Source organism: Oryctolagus cuniculus, chromosome 15 (genome assembly GCF_051225735.1).
Source record: "Oryctolagus cuniculus isolate XC-2025 breed Fujian yellow rabbit chromosome 15, ASM5122573v1, whole genome shotgun sequence".
NCBI lineage: Eukaryota > Metazoa > Chordata > Mammalia > Lagomorpha > Leporidae > Oryctolagus > Oryctolagus cuniculus.
In genome coordinates this window covers 28202091-28218522 of record NC_142881.1, presented here as the reverse complement: position 1 = coordinate 28218522, position 16432 = coordinate 28202091, and the positions used below count along the sequence as shown (strand labels likewise).

At 62.0% G+C, this 16432-nt stretch overlaps 1 protein-coding gene across 6 annotated transcripts; it reads right to left on the bottom strand.

Annotated features, from left to right (window-relative positions):
- Positions 1–7910: 7910 nt before the first annotated feature.
- Positions 7911–16431, bottom strand: POLL (DNA polymerase lambda). 6 transcript variants are annotated; one of them, XM_089314445.1, is made up of 10 exons: positions 16311–16431; positions 16013–16216; positions 15445–15625; positions 14181–14475; positions 13841–14003; positions 12573–12890; positions 11677–11850; positions 11030–11158; positions 9017–9185; positions 7911–8744 (listed from the first exon to the last, which is right to left on the bottom strand). In XM_089314445.1, the coding sequence occupies exons 3-10, from the start codon at positions 15608–15610 to the stop codon at positions 8380–8382; spliced, it is 1779 nt and encodes a 592-aa protein (XP_089170571.1). In that variant the 5' UTR covers positions 15611–15625; positions 16013–16216; positions 16311–16431; the 3' UTR covers positions 7911–8379. The 6 variants fall into 6 exon arrangements, with proteins under 6 accessions (XP_089170571.1, XP_017203996.3, XP_008268608.3 ...); XM_017348507.4 differs by lacking the exon at positions 16013–16216 and having other exon boundaries at positions 7911–8761; positions 16311–16411; XM_008270386.5 differs by lacking the exon at positions 16013–16216 and having other exon boundaries at positions 16311–16411.
- Position 16432: the final 1 nt, after the last annotated feature.

Here is a 16432-nt window from a genome sequence, read left to right as displayed (position 1 = left end):
AGAGCCCCTGGGCTCGGTTAACGCGCCGCCGCTGTCTCTGTCTCTGGTTTTTTGTTTGTCAAGAGTCCTGTGTATTGGTTTGCACTGCAGGCGGTCCTGGAGCTGGGATGGCCCACACTTGCAGGCTGAGCGAGGACGGCAGGGATGCGTGCACCTGCAGGTGCAGACGGGCTGTGAAGGGTGGAGGTCTAGCGTCTCCATCCCCAGAGCGGGAGTGGCTGCCTCGCACGTGCTCTGCCCGTGTGGTGTGTGCTCAGCAGCCAGTCCCCGCCACACACCCGCTGGGTGCCCCTGGGTACCCAGCCCAGCGGGCACTTGCCGTGTGCACGCCCCCTTGCTAGAACCCAAGCTCCCAGGGTCGCCCTGTCTCCCCAGAGCCTGGCACGTGGCAACCACTTGGTACCTGTCTGTCGGGTGACTAAGTGGATGTGAGAATAGGTGGGCCTATGCCAGCCCCCCCCCACACTCTCGGGGCACCCAGGGGCACGTGCAGCCTGAGAGCGCTCCCCCACCCCAGGCCACCACCCTGGACAGAACCTCTGCAGACAGTCCAGGGCGAGCAGGCGGAGGGGAAGCCCTGGCAGGGCAGGGCTGGGAGAGGCAGAGCCGCCTGTGGGCCTCAGCTCCTCCCTCTGCTGACCCGGCCCCTCTGTGAGCTGCAGCTCCTTCACCCCCGATGGGGCTGCCAGGTGGGCGCACTGTGGCCGGGACCCTGGGCCGGCACGCACTGGGCGGGGCAGGGCACTGCCACTGGTCAGCGGGGTGTCCTGGAGCGCCGCGCAGATTGGGGGTCCGGGGGGTGGTGCAGGTGACCTCACACTGGGGGAAGGGAGTTGGCAGATCAGACAGGCGGCTCCGGCTGACTTTTAACTGGAACCGGGGGATACAGGAGCTGAGATTCAGGGCCTGGCCTCCCACAATCTAGATACAACAAAAGGGCGAGGCAGCCCCCAAACCAAAGTGGCGCTCTGGAGCCAGCGTTGGCCACAGAGCTAGGGGACCTGAGTCCAGGGCCGGCTCCGCTGCCACCTCCAGCCTCCTGCGGGTGCGCGCCGTGCGCCCTGCGTGGCAGGCAGCAACTGGGCCTCTGCCCCCGCATGGGAACCTGAGGTGGTGCCAGGCTCTCGGCTTTGGTCTGGCCCAGCCCCAGCCTTGCCTGCAGGTGGGGGTGCACCAGTGCATGGAACATGCGCCCGCATTCATCTCTCTCTCCCTCTCTCCCTTCTCTCTCTCTCTCTCTCTGCCTTTCAAACCAATACAAATGATTACAAAGTGCACACTCTGACCTCGGGTAGCCCGGGGTGGGAGGAGGCACGCCAGGGGGTGCTCAGTCTGCCTTCCCCGAGGGCGCCCCACCTTCTGCCCGGCGGGGACCCCCTGCCAACGACCGCTTCGTTTCCTTCCAACGGCAGCAGGGGAGGGGCCTCTGCTGGCAGGAGCGGCCCCACCCCCACCCCCGAGCCTCGGCAACGCGTTTCAGTCCCTGCCTCCCCCTACTTCAGCGCCGCGGCCTCCCGGAAGCCCCCGGCCGGCGGCTGCAGGGGGAGCGCGGAGCTGAGAGAGGAGCCGCCTGGCGGGAGGGGCTGGGCAGGCCGCCGGGTCTCGCGCCTCCTCCCCTCGCCAGTTCACTTTTTCTGTAGCGTGATTGACCCGTCATTAGTTATCCATCCAAGGTCGCCAGGCCTGGCCCAGCCATAAATCATGGCGGCTGGAGCCCGGCTGCGGGCGAGCGGAGCGGGAGGGGGCGCGGGCTGCCCCCGCCGTGGGAGAGCCCCCAGTCCCCGGCCGCGCCCCTCGCGTCTCCATGGCTCACTCTTTCCCCCTCGCGCCAGGTTGACGAGGGAGGGGGCGGTGTGGGAGCCGCGCAGGTACTGGCTCCGGCACATCCAGCCATCACCCCACCTGGTCTCCCACGTTAGCGCTCCCACGAGTAAGGACAGAACTGCCCCATGGGGAAACTAAGGCACGGAGTCTTGATCCGAGGTGAGTCTGGGGGAAAAAGGGCCCCACGCGATTCAGCCACCAAGGTCACGGATCCCGGATCCGCAGTTCCCGCTGCAGGGCGGGTGATGGGGAAGGCCTCGCAACCTCGGGACCCAACGCCCCATCGCGCTGCCGCCTCCAGACGCAGCACAGCCCCAGCCCTCCCACCCACCGCTGCTCACCCGCGAGCTCGGAAAGAAGCCCGGGGCCAAGGTCTCCTCCGCGGCGCCCACTGCGCCCTCAACCTCACCCGGATCCCCAGTCCGCCCGCGCCCGAGCCTCGTCGCCGGTCCTCGCGCGCCCTCTGCTGGCCTCCCCCGGGAATCGCGCCGTCCTGCCCCCGCTGTATCCACCTGCGGCAGCCGCTCAGCCCAGACCCAGGCCACCCGACCCGGTCCACGGAGCACACGACCGTTCTGCCATCGTTCAGCGCCTGTGCAGCAGGCGCTCCTGTTCCAGGTCCAAAGGGGCCCGTTTGTCCGCTCCTAGATGATGAGAGGAGTTAGGACCAGGAGGAGAACTTGCCGCCACCACCACCCCCCCCCCCCGTGGGGGGCAGCAGCATGGCTCGGGTCTGGGGAGTAGGCACTGAAGTTGGTGAAGCGAGGGTGCTTCCCCCAGGCCTTGGAGGCTCCGCGGCTTCTGCGGGAACTTGGGTGGGAAGATCTGGGATGGGGCGGCCGTCTTGCCCAGCGCTGCAGCACTGTTCCCTGGCAGGCAGAGGGAGCCCTTTCTGCAGCTTGGGAGAAGAAGGGCAGGCAGGGGTGAGTCCTAGCCCGGGGGCGCGGGAGCATGACCTGAGCAGACACACTGCTCTCACGGCACCCCTATTCAGTCCTGAGTCCAAGGTCACGGCAGGGGAGGGTGCTCAGGTGCTCAGTCAGGTCTGGGGCTGGAGTCCCTTCGGGAGCAGCCAGGCAGGGGGGTGCTGTGAGGGACATGCAGTGTGCACAGGGCCCTGTGCGCAGGGAGGCGGTGGGGCAGACGGTGACGGGCCAGGCATGTGTGGGGATAAAATCAGGCGCTGGAGCCAGGGCTCCACCTCCCACGGGGCTGGGGCTCCCAGAGCTCCTTGGTCCAGGGGATGGGGGAGGGTGGCTGCAGCAAGCAGGTGTTGGTCCACTTACAGTCCCAGGGCTCAGGGCCGGGACTGTGCCCTCTGCAGACTGAGAGAAGCCCAGGGATCTCTGTTGAGGAAACGTGGGGATGACTCAGGGATACCAGCCAGGCTGCCTGGCCAGAGAGATCTGAACTGAGACCCAGGGCTGTTCCTCACAAGCTGTGTGACTTAGAAGAAGTAAATTAACCTCTCTGAGCCTCACCTGCAAAAAAAAAGGGGGGGTTACTGCAGCTACCCAGCGTGCAGTTGGGCTCTGTGATACAATGATGCCATACGTGGGCAAGACAGGATGAAGGGTGACCTGGGTCAGTCACTTTGCTACTAACCTTTGCTGAAATACCCCCGACATCTGGTGCAGCCGCTCAGCTCTCCCGGGAGGCGCCTTCCAGGACAGGCAGGATGTCTGTATGTCTGCCTCAAGCTGCAGAGGCTGTGCCCGCCCTGGGAATCGGAAACACCTTCCCCTGGCACCCACACTGGTCTCCAAGAGAAAGATCTTGGGGAAAACTCTGGTTTGAAAAGGCACCAGGTACCCGCCAGCCCCGAGGGCCTACATTCTGGAAGGTTCTGCCTGGCAAGGATTTGGTCCCAGGAAAAGCGGTGGGAAGCCCTGAGGACTTTGGCGACAGGGAGCAGAGCGCAGGACCACCACGCGGGACTGTGGGGGTGGAAGTGGCGCTAGGAGGGAGCCCTAGGAGGGAGCCCCCTTAGTCCCCGGCCCTGTGTACCTGTCTCCCATTGCTGCATAACAAAGGATCACAAAGCCAGCCCCTTGGAACCGCCCTGGGCTGTCCGCGGGCTCTGCGGGTGGGACGCGCGGGCAGCTTCAGCTGCGCCCTCTGCTGGGAGGCCCCCGGGGACCTCTTTGGAGGCCCTGGGGACGAGCGTGCGCCCGCGCGCTCTCATTCCTGCTATTGGCCTCGCTCAGGGGCTGTGGGGCCGAGGTCCGCGCTGTCGGTCGGCTGGGGGCGGCTCGCCTTTGCGGAGCCTGGTTCGTGGCGCCCCCCCCCGCCCCGCCTCCTTCCTGTCAGCCGCTCCACCTGCCCCGGCCACAGGGGAACCCCTCACCGTGACCCACAGGAGGAGGAACGCAAGGCCCCCGGCAGGGGGGTGGGGGTGGGCACCAGGTCCCACCTCCCACCCTCCCCAGCGTCCGCTGTCCCACCCGTCTCTGGGGCAAGAGGCTGGTGACTCCGAGTGACCCTCCCAGGCCTCGCAGGGGGAGTTCAGAGCCTTTGGGCTCCTACTGAAGGTGCCCGGAGGCCGCGCCCACCCGTCAGAGCACAAGCCAGAGACCAGGGGCGCCTCAAGGCCCCTCAGACCGGCAGGGCTCCCACCCGGGGTCTGCCCAGGGCAGTGTGGTCTGCCACTCGCTGGGCCGGAGGGTGCCCCACCCCACCCCAGTCACCGCCTGCCCCTCTCCGACACCCACTTGTGTGCCCCCAGTCTGGGCCCCTCAGCCTTTCCGCCCCCTTCCAGCCAATCCTGACCAGGCAGGGGAGCAGATGGCAGCCCCTCCCCGGGACACAGCCGGTGACTCCCAGGCTCCCCTCCCGCCCTGCGGGGGGTGGCCCTCCAGTTTTTCACACAGGCTCCCGTTCGGGGGTCTCGCCCCAGCGCCAGGCTCCTGCCAAGGCCCAGCAGAGGGGCTGGAAGGGGACCCTCCCGACTCCATGCAGGCGCGGGAGCTGGGTGAGAGGCGGGGAAATGAATATTAATTTATCATGATTAGGCAAATCCGGCAGGGAGAGCCGATTCCAGCGGAGGAGGCTAAAAAGATGAATTTCAGCAATAAAATTAAATAAGGACGGACGGGCGGCCCCTCCTCCCTCCCGCTTTGCTGATCTCTCTCTTTCTTACAATTTATGAGGCCAATTATGAAGATGAGGTTGGAAGTTCCTGGAACTTCACTAAATGCAAACGGCGGTCCCTGCTGTTCCCATCAAATTAATTAACCGCGCGCTATTGATGGCCGCTCAAGGCTGACGCAGGCGGCCCGCCCTGCGGCCTCCTCCACCACTCGGGGACCTGAGGGCCTAGGCCCCACCTCCTTCCACAGTCCTCGCCCGCACCACTGGGGGCTCCCAGGGACACCCCCCTTCCAGCCCATGGGCTATCGGAGCCCTGACGCCACAGGGGCCCGTCCCCAGAGGCTTGGATGGCTGGGGACACTGGGACACACGTGCTCGGATCCCATATCCTGGGTAGGCATCCCATACAGGGCCCAGGAGTGTGCATTAGGCACATGGAGGAGGACCCAGAGGCACCTGCACACGCACAGGGACAGCCACGCAGAGGGAACTGGATTCAGTGGGCTGAGGTCCCCGCGCCCCCACCCCCAGTGGCAGCCTCAGAGCCCTCCCACAGTCTCCAGTCCCTGGGGCCTCTCCTGAGGCTGCTCCCTGGGTGGGGGTTGACCTCCAGTGCAGGGCCCAGCGCTGGAATGGTGGGAGATGACAGCTGGCTGAGTCTCAGGCCTGGATGGCACTTCAACGCAGAGCGGGTCCCCGGAGCTCAGAAGTGAGGCTGCCCGGCCGCTTGGGGGTTCCGGAAAGCCGGCTGGCTGGCGCACAGGCTCAAGGGCAGAGTGGATGCAAGGCCGAAGGTCTTGGGCTGAATGCATGCCGGCCTGGGGGCGGCATCGTGCTCAATGGCTGACGTTTCCATGTCAGGTTTGTCTCGGAGATGAGGGGGAGGGTCCTGGAAAACGGGTTTCTGTTTCCAGCCATTCGCCCTGTGCGCACACCCGCTCCCGTGAGCAGCAAGACCTAGGAGGGACATGGGGCCTAGCTGGCTCCCTTGTGGTGCAAGGCAGTGCTGGGACTGCCATCCTCACCCAGGCCTCGAGGAAAGAGGAGGCTCCCAGCTGGGCAGGGTTGGGGTGCAGCAGCCCGGAGAGGAGAGAGGGCGTTGGAGGGCCGTGCAGACACAAGCCAGTGCGACGCTAGTGCGATGGGGCTGGGGCCCAGGGCTCTGCCCACTACTGCCTGCCCACCCCCACCTCCCAGCTGCCTTCAGAGGACTTCCGGCCTCCCCCATGGCTGACCCATGGCCCAGTTCCTGCTGGGAGAGACCAAGATGCACTCAGTGGCTTTCCACTGTTGTGGTAAACAACCCACAATGCCTGTCTCAGTTCCACTGGTTCCAAATCAATCCCAGGTCCCACTGGACTAAAATTCTGGCATGGGCAGGGCTGCACGGCCCCTGGTGGAGAATCTGCCTCCTGGCCTGTTCTAGCTTCCAGAGGCAGAGGCTGCCACAGTCCTTGGCTGGCGGCCCCTTAGCCCACGTCCAGGTGCAGCCACAGTGCATCTCTCCACCCTTCCTTTCCTAAAGCTGTTAAGGTCTTGTTTTACATTAGCTAATCTAAGACGCTCACCCCTTCTCAAACTCTTTAAGCTTCATCACATCTGCAGAGGTTCCAAGGTGCCAGGGATTAGGACGTGGACATCTCTGGGGACCACCCCCCGTGTGGCCTGGAAAGGACAGCCTTGGCTCAGGGACGATCACGGGGACTGGGCCTGGCAGGAGGCAGGTATGCGGGGGGGCCCTCCTCCTCAGGACTGGGTGGTTCATCGGTTTGTGGGGCACCTGGCTGCTGGCTGGGACCCCAGCTCCTACCAGGGCTCTGAACTTCAGGTTCTGTTTCCAGCGGGTGTGGGGGCTGGGACAAAAGCCCACCCAGGAAGCCCTGACACTCAGTCCTTGCTGCTTGGGCTCTGAGTACCATCCCAGCCCCTAAAGTGGGCAGCATCTCTCAGCCGTGGCAACCCCTCCTCCAGCTCCTCCCCGGGGTCCTGGGGGATGGAGCAGCCAGGGGGCTGGCTCTCTGCAGGGGTGAGCACTTCCCCTCCTGGCACCATGATTTCCTGTTGCCCTGGTGGGTGCGGTTTGAAGGCAGCCCTGACTTCCGATCTCCTGGGGAAGGGGTGACTGCAGTGGGGGAGGGGCTTGAGGCAGAGGGAAGAGACTCCTAAGGAGTCCGCACTGTCCCTCCCTGAGCCCCCGTGTTAGCCTGTGCTGCAGGGCCCAGCCTCAGGAAACAGCCGAGCGCACTGGCTGCCTCTGCTCCTCTCTGTTCCACTCCCACCCTCCAGCAGCCTTAGCTGTCCCCCGGCCTGCGGGCCTTTCTCAGATGAGCATTTCCTTGCCCCCCCCCCCACCCCGCCCCAGGCAGTCTTTTCTCACTGCCGCAGAGGTACGCAGGCCATTGTTCAGCTGTTGTTAATCGTGTCCTGCGAGTCTTGCCACCTTGGCTCCAGTTCCCCAGCAGCTGTTTCAGGACAGGCGACGCTGATGGGCAGAGTGAATTCCAGTGGCTGACTCCGTGACACCCCCCCAACACACACCCCCCAATTCTATTGAGACAGAGCCTGCATCTGTTGACTTGCTTCCCAAAAGCCTGGAACAGCTAGCGCTGGGCCACCGAGAACTCGACCGGGGTCTCCCAGATGGGTGGCAGGAATCCAAGCCCTTGGTCCGTCACGTCTATCTCCCCAGGGTCCACACTAGCAGGAAGCTGGCATCGGAACACAGCTGGGACTCAAACCCAGGCACTCGGACACAGGACACAGGCACCTTGACCTGCATCTTAACCACTAGGCCAAACGCCTGCCCCAGGATTCTCCCTTTTACCACCCACCCCTGCTCCCATTCTGAGTTTAGGAGCTGACATACCAGGTCCATGGGGGGGGGGGGGCAGTGAATGCAGCCTTTCTGGGCTTCCCCCACTCAGCTCCCGGCCCTACCCCCGCCTAGGTGAAAGAAGGCAGGTGGGGGATGTAGCAACTCACAGACACCAGGCAGGTTCAATGTCAAATGCACTTTACTGGGCCCCTGGGCCTTCAAAAGCTGTCCTCACCGAGCCTGGGGCGCCCCCTTCCCAGCTCCTCCAGCTGCACAGGAAGTGGAGTGTGGAGGGAATATGTGTAGAACGGAGCTGAGAGTGAGGCAAAGGGTCCCGGACGATGCTGGGGCCCCAGCTGCTTCCCTCCCATCCCCGGCAGCCAGACCCTCTCCAGGCAGGGAAGGGAGCAAACCAGCCACCTGCTGCCGCTGAAAACGGGGCAAGGACTGTGTGCCAACCCTACCAGGGGCCGTGGTGAGGCAGAAGGCACGGGGAGACGGCGCTTTGTGTCTGGGAGAGGGCTAGACCGGCCTCAGGGGCCACGCTGGCCCCTTCCCTCAGGCCCGGGAGCCCCAAGCTCAGGCTCGACAGGGACAGCTGGGGGCCTGCTGAGCTGGAGGGCAGCAGCACCTGGCTGGGCAGCCGCAGGTCACCAGTCCCGCTCGGCTGGTTCTCGGTAGGGCAGTCCTAGGAGCCTGAAGACGTCCTTCTCGGTGGGGGTGGGCAGCGCCTGGCCAGGCGCCACCTTGCAGCCGCGGGAGTTCCGGACCACAGCCATGCTGAGGGTGTGCTCTGACAAGCTCATGCCCTTGGTCTTGGCCAGGGCCCGCATGGACCGGTTGAAGTGGGCGGAGCCAGTGAAGTAGAGCAGGGCGCAGGCAAACTCGCTGTAGGGTACGATGATGATGTCCAGTCGCCGGTGCCGCCGCCCGGGGCCCGGCAGCCGGCACACGCCCAGGTACTTCTGTTGCAGGCCGTTCTCCTCGTGGCTCACCAGGTCATCTGTGAGGAACCCTGGCCAACACAGGGGGCTGCTGGGAGGGCAGGAGCCGGCCTGAGCTGTCCTGTCTCTGCTCCTAGCTCGCCCATTTCCAGGCCAGGTGAGCCTGACCTCTCCGCCAGGACTCTTCCCCATCTCCCCCAGCCTCACGGGAAGGGCGGAGGGCTGCTCCCTGTCTCCCGGAGAGGACTCAGGCCAGGCACCGTCTCCTGCTTCCTGCTTGAGACTGCGACTCTGAAGCCCTCCCGACCCTCTGGGGTCCGCTTGCCCAGAACCGAGCTCGCACCTCGCTGCCGAAGGCTGTCAAGGAGACGACTGAAGATGCCCTGGTGGGCCCGGCCGTCCGGGTGAGTGATGAGCACGTCCACGTCGCCGCAGGTCGCCTTGCCCCGCCGGAACGAGCCGCAGGCCACACACAGCAGCCCGGGGTTGAAGGCCTGGGCAGCTTCCCGGACCTGGGCAAGAGCAGTGGGAGTGAGGGGCTGTGGGCCTCAGGCCCTGGAGGGAAGCACCAGGGGCCTGCACACACAGCTGAGGCCGCAAGCCCATCCCCGGACACCTGTTACCCTGGGGAGCTGCTGCTCTCTACCCCAACGGGCACAGGAGGGGAGAAAGCTCGCCCTGCCAGAGGCACGCCTGGCAGAGAGAAGATGCAGGTTCCGCCTGGGAAGGAGGCCTGACCTCTCCCTCCGAAGACTCTGACCCTTCCTGCCCTCCCAGGGCTCTCCACCCAGCGCCATGAAACTCCACTTAGGACGAGGGACCAGGTGCCTGGAAGCTCCCACCAGGCTTCGGCAGTCCCAGATATTACAGATTTGGAGCTAAAGGCAGAGTGTGCGAACTGGGGCTTGAGGCCCGGGCAGGTGGCTGGCAGCGTGCCCTGGGCCCAAGCCTGGAGAAGATGGAGCAGAGAAATATGACTGCACCTGTGGGGATGGAAAGAGAGCAGGGGGGCTCCTGAGCCAGTGCCCACAGCCTGCCTTGGAGGGGAGGGAGCCGGGACACGAGGGCTGGGTGGGCCGAAGGATCCTCTCTCCCCAGCAGAAATAAACCCATTCGCCACCCCTACCCCAAGACACCAGGCCTTTCATATGCAGATGGCTTCCCACCTCTACTGCCGCCCTGGACACTGGCAGCCAGGACACCTCAATCCTCCTGACAGGCCCAACACACTAATCCCCTCGCTCCCTTTTTGAGCCTCACAGGAGAATAGGAGGAGGAGGTCCAGATGAGTAATCCCATCAAAACCCCCACAGCTGGGGCCCCGCAGAGGCGCGCACAGGAGGCCAGGTGGCTGGCTGGGGCATTCTCTGTGCCCGAACACCGTGGCTGAGTGACGGCGTCACCACTCGCACCACAGCCTGGTGATGGGTGGACAAAGGGGCTGTCGGTCCATCCCGCACTGGCCTCAGCCTCGTGGCCTGGAGTGGAGGTGATGGCTGACTTCAACCCAGCTGGGCCGGAGTCTCCACATTCCACCCAGCCAGCACCCTCAACCAAAGGCAGCAAACCACGCCCACAACGAGCGTCCCTAACCCTAAAGCCAGTTGCACAAATGATACGTCTGGTCCTGAATGGGTCCTAGTGTCTCTGTAATCCAGGTTGTATTGACCCTCGTCGCTAACCCAACGCTAACCCAAACCCGGATCGTCGAAAAGCAGTAGCTCAGGGACAACTATAGACCTTGACTTGGAAGCAACCAACGCCAGCACCTTCGTGAGGCCCAACCTTGACTCAGTCTTCCTTGAGCTTTCTTCTGACCCCAGACCTGGCCCTACTGGCCCTGTGCTCCTGTTAACAACTCTGCCCTGACTCCTGAGCCGGCCTGGGCTGGGCTTCGGAAGGCCAGCACATCCTGATGTAAAATGTTCCACCTTTGTGCGTTCTGGGGCAAAAGAGCCTACGGTTTCCATAAGGTTCTCAAGGAAGTCTGTCACTCAGAAAACCACTGAGAATCTCTGCCCTGACCCACTGGAGCCTAGCCCTGCGCAAACTCCAATGCCCTCCAGTAATTCAAACCACAGTTCACCTGTAATCTGGCGTGGCCAGGAGCCCGGCCCTAAGCCATTCTAACACCTAATCCGGCAGGAATTCCGAGCCAGAGGGCTGCCTGGAGCTCCTCCTTCCAGAGACACGCCCCGCCCCTGGATGTACAGCTTTGCTCTCAACCGGCTCTTTCCCCAACCTCTGGTGACCCACAGCTGCCTCTGCCTGACGCTCCCCAGCGGAGGGATCAGGGGTTCTTGGCTTTCCGCCAGAACCTGACAGCTCTCCTCGCTGCCCCAGGACACCTGCTCACCGTCTGCTCGATCTCTGCTGCCTCCTCCCTGGGCATGCGTTCCAGGAAGTCATCGTAATGCTTCAGGCCGATGGCCTGCTGGGTAGTCAGAGAGGCCTGGCTGCGGATGTCTTCCAGGCTCCGGAAACCCTGGGAACAAGCAGCCAGATGGGGAGGCTATGAGGATCCCGGATCAATGAAGAGACATGAACGAGCACTCATATGAGGCTTCCAGCACACAAAGCCTGAGCAGGACCAACCCCAGTGGCGGCTGAGTCTCTACTCAGTGGGGCTTGGGCAAGGCAGGGGCTATGGAAGACATGTCCCCAGCCATTCCTCCCACAGCCCTAAAGTACTGGTTCCTGATCCCATCCACTGGGCGACAGGCCAGGGTATCTTCATGGTGCCAAGCTCTTCAGGCAATGCTGGGCATGGCCAGCTTTGAGAACAGAACCACTGCTCTGGACGCACAGCCCTGAGGCCTGGGAAATGCACTCCCTGTCCCGGCCTACACCTTGAGAATACCAAGCAACAGGGCTGCTTTGGGAGTCCGGAAGGGTCTGTATGAGCACTGGCCCGTTGTAAAGTGGTCTCTATAGCCTGGGTTCGCCACCATCACAGCACAGGGTTAGGGAGCTGTGGGGCAGGCGCTCCGGCCAGGGCATGACCTGTTGGTACCACATCTGGGCGGTCTTGGTCCCGGCTCCCCAGATGTTGGAGAAGAGCTCCAGGACAGGCACGCTCTCACTGATGTGGTCCAGCTTCCGCAGGTGCCCGCTCTCCAGGATCTCCACGATCTTCTCAGCCATCCGCTTCCCGACCCCGGGGATGCTGCAGGCCTCCTGGAGGACCAAGAGTGAGCAGATGGGGGCACAGCCAGCGCGAAGGGAGCTGACTCCAGCAGACGTCTGCGTCGGACCCAGCCTGGATGGTGGCAACCATTTGGCTGTGTAACGTGTGGGCACGGCTGAAGATGAGAGGTTTGTCAGGAATGGGGCTGAGTAATTTGCCTTTGGGTTTCCAGAGGGATGGCGCTCCCCAAGCAGGGAGCCATGGTGACACTGAGCTCCATCGTCACCACCACAGCGGCCAGAGCCGACCTTAAGGGGGGGGGGGCTCAGGCGGGTCAGGTCCTGTGCTACAGGCACCGTCTCGGTTTGCCCTCCTAAGAACACTGTGAATGGGTTACATTATTAGTCCCTTCGTGCTGGTAACAAATGCTCATAGAGTTTAAGAAACTGGCCTAAAGCCCCACTGATGGCAACTGGAATTCAAACCCTGGTCTGCTGGGCTCCAGAGTCGAAACTTCAAGACAAAAACCCTTTGATTCTGTCACAAGCTCAACATAAAGAGAACAGTATAAGGAACCCCTCAGTACCCCTCACTCAGCCTCGACGACTAGCGAGATTTTGCCAAGCTGCTTTCCCAGTCTTGTGTTTTGTGGCTTTTGTGTAAATCCCAGACTTCCTAAGATCGTACCCACCATAGCTGATCCCCAAGTGGACTGGCGTCCATGAGCCCCCAGCAGGGCAGGCCCCAGCCCTGCCCCTCAGCTCCCAGGTACCTGGTAGGAGGAAACAGGCTTGGGGAAGCTCTTGAGGGCATTGATGGCTTTGGCATAGCCCAGAGCCCTCCACTTGTCTCCCTGGACGCTGTAGGCTTTGGCCAACACTTCCAGCTTCTCCGTGATGTGGGAGTTGTGGTTGGTTGCCTTCTGGCTCGAGGGCTGTGCACAGACCCATTTCTCCAGGGCCTCCGGGGCTGGGCTGGGCTCCGCATCTCCCTCAGGGCGGGTAGGGTAGTGGCCGCTGAGCAGGGCTTCCAGATCGGCAGCGCTAACCTGGGGCTCTTCCCCATCGCTGGCTTCATCATCAGAGGCGGGCTTGAGGTAGGGAAGAACAGCAGATAAGTTCTGGCCCTCCAGGAGGGCGGCTCCTTGAAGGTAGAGGTTGGCTTTGTGTGTGTGTGTGTGTGGGGGTCCCCTTTGCCAGATCCAAAAATGAGGTTGGGTCTTTGTATCAGGCTTTGGGTCTCCCTAAGTCTGGGGTGTGTAACTCACGGCTTCCCTGAGTGGCGAGCCCCAGGATCTGCACGCATGCGTGGGAATGGCCTAGGCGAAGGCAGGGGTGATGAGTGTTGGGAAGAACAAAATGGCTTCATAACCAAGAGAGCATTCCTCTCTCGGGAGCCTGAGGCTTTCTTTTTTAAAAAATTATTTATTTAAAAGGCAGAGTTACACAGAGAGAGAGAGAGAGACAGACTTGGGCTGTCCGCTGCTGGTTTCCCAAGCACATTAGCAGGGAATGGGACGGGAAGTGGAGCAGCCAGGTCTTGAACCGGCACCCATATGGGATGCTGGCACTGCGGCCAGAGGATTTATCTGCTATGCCACAGTGCCAGCCCTGGACTTTCTTTGTTTAAAAACTGATTATTTTGAAAAGGCAACTGGGAAAGAAAGAGGAACAGAGGAAGAAAGAGGGAGAAAGGTGTCTTCCATCTGCTGATTCATTCCCTAAATGGCTGTAACAGTTAGGGCTGGGCCAGGCGAAAGCCAGGACCAGGAGCCTTGTTCTGGTCTTGCCCATGAGTTCCACTTCCACTCAGCAGGAACCCAAGCACTTGGGCCATCTTGTACCGCCTTCACAGGCACGCTAGCAGGAAGCTGGATGGAAGGCACAACAGCTGGACTCGAACCAGCACTCTGATGTGGGATGGCCATCACAGGTGGTAGATTAACCTGCCGCACCACAACACCAGCCCCCACCAGCCCCTCCTCATTCTGAGATTTGGTTCCCAGGGGAAGGAAGCTGTGGGGGCTGGGTGGCTCCTGACCTGGGCTTGGGTGCTTGGTGCCTTTCCTGCCTTTGGGGGAAGAGCTCCGGGTCTGGTGGGAGGGGACGCAGGAGAGAGGGCTGTCCTAAGCAGAGCCTCGTGGGTGCCAGGAGGAGGAGATGAGTCTCCATCTGCCTTACTGGGCTGCGGTTGGTCCAAGTACCTGCAGGGATGGTGATGGGAGATTAAGACACCAAAGGTCTCACCTTTTCTCTGTTCCTGTTCGTTCTCCACTCCGAGCCCTTAGTTTCCAAACATGTCCAGTTAAGAAAATAACAGTTGTTTTTAGGCACTCAAGATGCTGCGAGATAGGGTTTGAGGACGCCTGGGGCCAGCCCACCTGCTGGGGACGAAGACCTGGAATCCAGCCGTGTCCACCAGCCTTTGCTCCTGCAGGCACAAGCTCAGCCACGCCGACTTCACCAGCCGAGCACCCGCGGGCAGCCGGGGCAGTCTCAGGAGGCGCAGGGCCCGCTCACAGTCCACGTCCTCATCCACCACGATGTGAGTGACCCCTGGGGCCTGGGCAGGGCACACCTGGCCGCCATGCTGCACAACCTGCTTCTCAAAGAGTTCTGCCCGGGCTCGTCCGATGCCGGTGGGCACAACGTGGACCCGCAGGGAGTGGAGCCACTCTGTGGAGAGGACATCCAGATGCGAGGTCATAACTTTCAGACAGGGCCTGAATGAGCCATTTGGTCTCCGCCTCCCAGATCAGTCGCTCCCTCCAGAAGCCTGCCTCTTTGAGCCTGCTCTTGGAGCACACAGCAGGCTGCCTCCCGGGCATCGTGTAAATGGAAAGGCTGAGCCGGGCTGAAACCAGGAGCCCAGAGCTCCATCCGTGTCTCCCACGTTGGTGACAGGGACCCAAGTACTCTGCTGCTTTCCTAGACACATTAGCAGGGAGCTGAACCAGAAGTGGAGCAGCCAGGACTCAAACTGGCTCCCATACGGATGCCAGCAATGAAAGTGGCAGCTTAACCCACTGTACCACAACGCCAGCCCAAGAGCAGGGATTTTTATATGCCCTGTCCCTTGTGTAAGCTAGAACAGTGCCTGGCACACTGTGGGTAACCTATGAATATCTGCTGAATGAATTAAGAGAATGAATGCCTTCTCTCTCTCGCTTTATTTTATGATCTACTCTTTCAACAAAAGCACATATTACTTGCTGTTCCAGGCTTCTTGCCTTTACTGGCTGGCTGATCTAACACTGTCCTCGTCAGCCCCTTCTCAAAGACTCCAGCAGCTACTGGTCAATTTGTCGACAAAACGACCTACACCAAGCCTGGGCAAGTGAGTGGGATTTCTGCCCTGCCCCCCAGGGCTGTCACACAGAAAACAGAGGATTCTACTGGTCTTTTCCTGAGGGACGGGGGAGTATTTTCTGGTTTATGAAGGTCTTGGGGTAGGGAAGATGCTAAGGCAGCAAGCAGCCTGTCAAAGAAGGGGACGGAGCTTAGCACAAGGCAGGTGCAGACAGACTGGCGGCCCCTGGGCCAGAAGAGTCAGTTCTACTCTCCGGCTCCAGACATCAACGATGTAGGGCTGGATAGAAGAAGGCTGAGGGTTCAAGTACACGAGGGTTCCTAGAGTCAGCTCACCTCCTGCTGCTTCTCCTTCTTCCCTCTTGGGAATCTTTGCAAACGCTTTTGGTGATGAGTTGGTATGAATTTTCTTCCGCTTGGGAAACGCCTTCAAGATGCCCCCGGGGTCCATGGAAGCTTGCTCCTGGCTTTTCTGTCCCAGGCTGGTCAGAGCAGCTGTCATGTGGAACCTCTTGGCCTATGGGGATGCGATCGCTACCTACCAAATCTTGGAGACAGCCACTTGCTTCCCAAGGGTCTCCCACGACCCAGTTACATTTCAGTGCCACGAGCCTGCTGTACACTCCCCAGCCTCTCAAAGTTGGAGCACGAAGGGCAATGAGGGAAAGAGTGTTCTTTTTAGCGTCAAAGGGGGATCTGCCTCCCGCATCCCACTTCCAAAGGGTTTTATCAAAACGTGCCGGGCTAGCAACGGAGCTATCTGTGTCTTTAGGAAGTTCTTGGCCTCCCAGAGGAGTGCAGCAGGAGGGGATTCTGCGCCTACCCTACATCCTTCTCTAGCACCAACTCTTCAGAGGAAAAACCGGAAGGAGGGTGGGGCAGGGGCAGTGGGAAAGCCTTGCACCTGCCCTTGTCGTGGGCCACGGCTTGCGGGTGCTGAGCCCTGCGGCTGCGGGCAGATGAGGCACAACCGCAGCAGGTGTGGGCGCTCTCAGGGACTGGGGGGAGTCAGCCTCACAGCTGGGGGTGAAGACCCGGGCAGGTGTGGGACTCCGCAGCAGCACAGCTGGCGAGGGCCAGGGACTCTCAGCTGCGGGCCAGAGGAGAGCTGGAATGTACGGACCAGGCCTTAGATTCCCACGCATCCCCCCCACCCCAATCCCCGACTCGGCCCCAAGCACGGGCAGGGGTAAACGACTTACCAGGGGCGCCAATGAGCGCGGACGGAGGTGGGAGGGGGTGGGAGGGAAATGCCCGGCAACACCTTCCGGGTCACCCGGAAGTGCCCAGCAGCAGAACGGTTGCCATGACAGCGGCCGGGCGC

Bases quoted from the DNA above. Each gene is read 5' to 3' on its own strand.
- POLL (XM_089314445.1), bottom strand. From the start codon at position 15,610: ATGACAGCTGCTCTGACCAGCCTGGGACAGAAAAGCCAGGAGCAAGCT. The intron at 14,476-15,444 runs GTGAGCTGACTC...TCCTCTCCACAG, and splicing joins AGAAGGAGAAGCAGCAGGAG to AGTGGCTCCACTCCCTGCGG. The intron at 11,851-12,572 runs GTACCTGGGAGC...TTGGTCCTCCAG, and splicing joins AGCCTGTTTCCTCCTACCAG to GAGGCCTGCAGCATCCCCGG.